We start from the raw sequence: 5,885 nt of genomic DNA on the forward strand, positions 1-5,885 counted from the left end.
ATCACACTGGCCCGAATGCCATTCCGTTTGTTTTCGAATAGGAATTTGGGTGTTCGGGGAGCGAACGGATCATATTCGGGAAGCAGTCGGTGTGTTCTAGGAGCATACTGGCTGTTCGGCTCCGTACGGATGCATACGGAACGGCATTCGGTAGCTCCCAAAATTTGTTGTGCATGTTCAAAATAATTTTCATCGACCATCCGAATGTGGCGTCCATGTGTATTCGGGACGTATTCGGGAAGCATTCTAGGAGCATACGGCATGTACGGAAAACGTTCGGGAAGCATGCGTCTAGTTCTTGGTGCATTCGGAATGAAAATTTGGAGGTGCTGGGTTCCGTATGCTTTCCGAACACCCCGAATGGACCTAGAACATGACGAATGCTTTCCGAACGTTTTCAGTATCCTTTCCGGATTTATTTTTTTCATTTATGCCGCCGAATGTATAACGAATAGAATGAACCCTTCCAGTATTCTTTCAGAACATTTTCCGAACTCTCGTACACTTCCAGAATGCACAGTATGTTCCGTATGCTTTCCGAAACACCCCGAAACATAGCTCGAAACCCTTTCCGAACGAACCCTTCCATGCGGAAAGAGTTCGGCATCAGTCGATCGCCGTGTTCCGAAAGCTTTCCGAAAGCATACGGAATGCGACATAGGAACACGAAACCTTTCGAACGCTTTCCGTGCGGAAACATGCGGAAGTATTCGGAAAGTCGTTCGGAAAGGAAATTCTGAAAGCATTCTGAGACCATACTGAAAACATTCGGAAAACAAACGGAAAGCATTCGGTGATACATTGGGGAAAACACATTCGGAGGGACATTCGGCCAGTTTAAAAAATCACACCACTTTCGTATACGGAAAACAAACGGAAGCTCATTCGGGCCAGTGTGATCGCCCCATGACGGCATAATTTAAAAACCAAATTCTTTTCTTTGTTTGTTCAGACAAAACCGTATATTTTGTAAATATAACGATATACATAAGTTAACAAATTTGAAAATGTATCACCACATATTATAAAAAAGCTAACCCCAACCCTAACCTTAATCCTAAATTCCGGCCTGGAAATATCATTGTTATTGACAACCATAGACAAACATCGGCGCAAATGGAAATTACACATACCATCTTTGTTGACTTCTTGAGACATAGCGGGTGGTTTTACGGGATACTTTTTCTTCTTGGAATCAGGCTTCATATCTGTGAGAATATAACAAGAGATTAACATTTATTACATTTAACAGATTTTGAAAAACGGCAATAGCCCATGCGGCAGAGCCGTAATTGGTATAACTTGGCAGGTACGACGGAAGCAAGTACACATTGGTGTGTGTTGGGGGTGGGGGTGGATGGTGTCTCTGAGATCGAGAGCTTCAAAGTAAAGTTTCGGGGTTCGGGGTATGCTCTCCTGTAAAAGTTAAAAAAATAGATGTCCTGAAATGCAATTTACTGCATTCTACACGTTAATTGATCTCTGCCTGAAGATTTACCACCAGTAATATTTTTTATTCAGAATTATTGAGGGGGCTAGAGTCCTCACCCCCCCCCCCCCCCCCCAGCCCCATTGCTCCGCCGTGCCTGCTTGGGCTGGAAAACACTCATGGTATTTGTGTTTCTGACGAGTAGCTGTTTGGTGTATATCACCCCATAAACATAATAAATCCAAGTTAAACTGAGGCTCAAGTCACATCAGGGTCGCAGCTAGAAGCTGCCTTTTTACCTTTCCCAAAGGAAGCAGGGATAGTGTGACACATGAAAACAAACACCAAACAGAAGATATTTGCGTCAGTTCCATCATCTAAAGTGGAGGTACAATTACAGTTAACATTTTCCCATACAATCGATTAAGGCTTTTTTAATCGATTATCGCATCGGTAAAGCAAAACAAATCAATGTTCCATTATAATCGATCATTGGAACATCAATAAGTAGTGAAATTGTGAAAACTCGCCTGTGGAACCATAGTCGAGATCTGCGTGCTCGTTATCAAACTCTCGCCACTGCTCCGGGAGTTCTGGGGGCTCCAACACAGAATCCACGGGCTTCTCTTCACAAAGCCCGGCTATAGGTTGTAGAACTAACACTGTAGCTAACAGTAAAACGCTGAGGAAAAAAAAAGTCACTAGAGCATATTGATTTATTAATCTTCGGCTATTGGATGTCAAACTTATGGTTATTCTGATATAATATAGTCTTAGTAGTCAAACCCACTACAATGTTTTTTCATTAGTAGTCAAGGATATTTTGTATGTACGAGAACTACACCAAAAGGGTTCACCGACGGGGATCGAACCTAGACCAGCCGCGCATCAAGCGAGCGCTTTAGCATTTGGCTACGTCCCGCCCCATGCTGGGAACGACAAAGCAAGTAATATTCGTAACAACAACAAACGACAAGCAAGCAAGCAAGCAAGCAAGCAAGCAAACAAGCAAGCAAGCAAGCACACACGCACGCACGCACGCACGAAGACACACACTTTCTATGCATAGAAAAAAAAGTTATTTTTTCTTGTGAAAGGAAAAGATTATACCTTCAGTTACATGCCCACAAAAATTACATCCAAATAATTTCAATTAATATTGGTTATATCATATTAATGCGAAATCTAATTATACTGACGTCAAAGTTTGAATTTGAAATACATGTCCATTGTGACAAAGAATTGTTGTCGTTTTAATGCATACGCATTGAACTCTCGAGAAAACCACTGTTTGCGCCGAGTGCAAGCATTTTACAGTTTTAACATTCTTCAATGCATTAGGACTACCGGTCTCGGTGGTGTCGTGGTTAAGCCATCGAACATAAGGCTGGTAGATACTGGGTTCGCAGCCCGGTACCGGCTCCCACCCAGAGCGAGTTTAACTACTCAATGGGTAGATGTAAGACCACTACATTGACCTTTTTCTCACTAACCACTAACGAGAAGTTTATTTTGTTTAACGACACCGATAGAGCACATTGATTAATTAATCATCGGCTATTGGATGTGAAACATATTGTTATTCTGACTCGTAGTCATCAGAGGAAATCCGCTACATTTGTCCTAATGCAGCAAAGGATCTTTTATGTGCACTTTCCCACAGACAGGAAAGCACATACCACGGGAGAAAGAAAAAACAATCAGATGAATGGGTCCACCGAGGTGGTTCGATCCTGCGATGCAAGCACCTCAAGCGAGCAGTCAACCGACCGAGCTAAATCTCGCCCAAACACTAACAAACTAACCAATAACAACTAATTACTAACCCACTGTCCATGACAGCCAGCCCAGATAGCGGAGTTGTGTGCCCAGGACAGTACACAAATAAGTATAAATGAATGAATAAATAAATGAATGAATGATTGAATGAATGAACGAATGAGTTAATTATAGATCTATTATATATATGTGGCATTGATTAATGTGTAGTTATACATCACTAATACATGCAACAATAGATTTAATAATAATCTTTAATAATAATAGTTGCTATATATTATTATATTTAATAAAGTACGAGCTACGGTACCTGTACATGGCTGCGGTCATGTTCAACAATTGCAATATGTTACCCTGGTGATGTAACAGTACAATGACTTTACGTCACCATTCGGAAGACGTCATCAAACATTAGAAACAAAGTCGGGACTTCTCGGATCTTTTCGCCACAAAATTATGCTAATGTGTTAAAGGTATAAAAAGATGGAGACTTGTCTTCAGGTTTTGTAGGCAGTTTGTTTTTCTTGTCAATCACTGCACATCTGTTTGATCCAATAGTGCAAAAGAAGACTGTAGACTAATTAACTACAATCTGGATTTGTTTGCTGTTACAAAGTCTGTATCTACTCATTCTGTAGAGCCGGTTTAAGGATCCGAGGGGCCTGCAGCACAAATAAAAAACGGGACCCCTTCCCAGGATATATATTTTACAACCCCCTCGGAGAGAGGGGAAAAATTACCTAGGGAAAATAAATGTACACATCACCGCGGGGTCCCCTGAAGCGCGGGGCCCGTAGCACGTGCTACATGTGCTATTAGGATAAACCGGCTCTGCTTAATAATATTATATATTACTCTTCAAAAAAAGAAACGCAAAAGGGTACAAATGGGTTATAACTCCGATTTTATGTTTCCTACCGGTTCATGCTTTGTGAATATAAGGTCATTGCATGTCCCAAACACATTCCCACGGTTACATTCGATAAAACGCAGTTACTGTACAATAAAGTTCCAAAATGTGAATATTCGCAAAAACGCAGCCACGTGCAAACCATGTCAGCACTGCACGTGCGTTGTCTGCACGTGCAACATGAACACCGACAGTATAAAAGTGCAGGGTGTTCGCTTGCCTGGCCTCTGTATCTGGCCGACAGTTAACAATCCAGGACATGCCACGTCTCAGTGAACCGCAGAGAAACAATGCCATCGGCCGACTAGACGCAGGCGAATCCAGAACGGCCGTTGCCAGGGCATTCCATGTGTCCCCAAGCACCATCTCCAGACTGTGGGACCGTTACCAGCAACATGGATCAACACGTGACCTCCCTAGATCCGGTCGACCACGGGTCACTACCCCCGGGCAGGACCGCTACATCCGGGTACGCCACCTTCGGGAACGATTGACTACTGCCACCTCCACAGCCGCAGCAATACCAGGTTTGCGCAGGATATCCGACCAGACCGTACGGAACCGCCTACGTGAGGTAGGAATTCGTGCCAGACGTCCAGTTCGAGGTGTCATCTTAACACCACAACACCGTCGACTCCGACTGCAGTGGTGCCAGATTCATCGACAATGGCCTCAACTGCGATGGAGACAGGTGTGGTTCAGTGACGAGTCCCGATTTCTGCTCCGACGTCATGATGGAAGATGTCGCGTGTATAGGTGTCGTGGTGAACGTTATGCGGCAAACTGCGTGCAGGAAGTGGACAGATTCGGCGGGGGTAGTGTCATGGTGTGGGCAGCCATCTCACACACTGGCAGAACTGACCTGGTCCACGTGCAGGGCAACCTGAATGCACAGGGCTACATTGACCAGATCCTCCGGCCACACATCGTTCCAGTTATGGCCAACGCCAACGCAGTGTTCCAACATGACAACGCCAGGCCTCACACAGCACGTCTCACAATGGCTTTCCTACAGAACAACAACATTAATGTCCTTCCTTGGCCATCGACATCACCGGATTTGAACCCAATTGAGCATCTATGGGACGAGTTGGACCGACGCCTCCGACAGCGACAACCACAGCCCCAGACCCTGCCCGAGCTGGCAGCAGCCTTGCAGGCCGAGTGGGCCACCATCCCCCGGGACGTCATCCGTACTCTGGTTGCTTCAATGGGCAGGCGGTGCCAGGCAGTTGTCAACACACGCGGAGGCCACATCCGGTATTGACTCCAGATGACCTTGACCTTGGTGGTGTGTCCTATCACTTACTCACAATGGACTAGAGTGAATTGTGAACAATCCTGCAACATTTGGTAATTATCGGACTCACCATTCAATAATTAAATCAATTCTCCAAATGTTACGACAATGTGGTTTTGCGTTTCTTCTTTTGAAGAGTATATAATGCAATGTCTGTAAGTGTTAAGATGGGTGCTAAATTGTTTAGTTATTTGTCCTCTACGGAAGCCCGTTGGTGCCAGGGATGAACATATTTTATAAAATAATTATCTGGCGGCCGCTACTTATTTATAAGGCAAGTACATTTGGTGTAAAAGAAGCTACGGCATAACATGTGCTTAAATATGGATTGTGACGTTGCGACTGCTCTGTATTTCCACATTGGATTAATTTATATGGAAATTCTCGGTGCACTAGCAGTCAACCACCGCATTGTGATTAGCATGAGGACGCTTAAAACGCTCGTTGAGTCGACAAAATTTGTTTCG

At 44.2% G+C, this 5,885-nt stretch overlaps 1 protein-coding gene across 1 annotated transcript; it reads right to left on the minus strand.

Annotated features, from left to right (window-relative positions):
• Nucleotides 1-927: 927 nt before the first annotated feature.
• LOC121390848 lies at nucleotides 928-4,041 on the minus strand. Its single transcript, XM_041522728.1, has 3 exons — nucleotides 3,519-4,041; nucleotides 1,960-2,111; nucleotides 928-1,208 (listed from the first exon to the last, which is right to left on the minus strand). The coding sequence occupies exons 1-3, from the start codon at nucleotides 3,536-3,538 to the stop codon at nucleotides 949-951; spliced, it is 432 nt and encodes a 143-aa protein (XP_041378662.1). The 5' UTR covers nucleotides 3,539-4,041; the 3' UTR covers nucleotides 928-948.
• Between the last annotated feature and the right edge of the window lie 1,844 nt (nucleotides 4,042-5,885).

The sequence above is a fragment of the Gigantopelta aegis genome, unplaced genomic scaffold, assembly GCF_016097555.1.
Source record: "Gigantopelta aegis isolate Gae_Host unplaced genomic scaffold, Gae_host_genome ctg10084_pilon_pilon, whole genome shotgun sequence".
Taxonomy (NCBI): domain Eukaryota; kingdom Metazoa; phylum Mollusca; class Gastropoda; order Neomphalida; family Peltospiridae; genus Gigantopelta; species Gigantopelta aegis.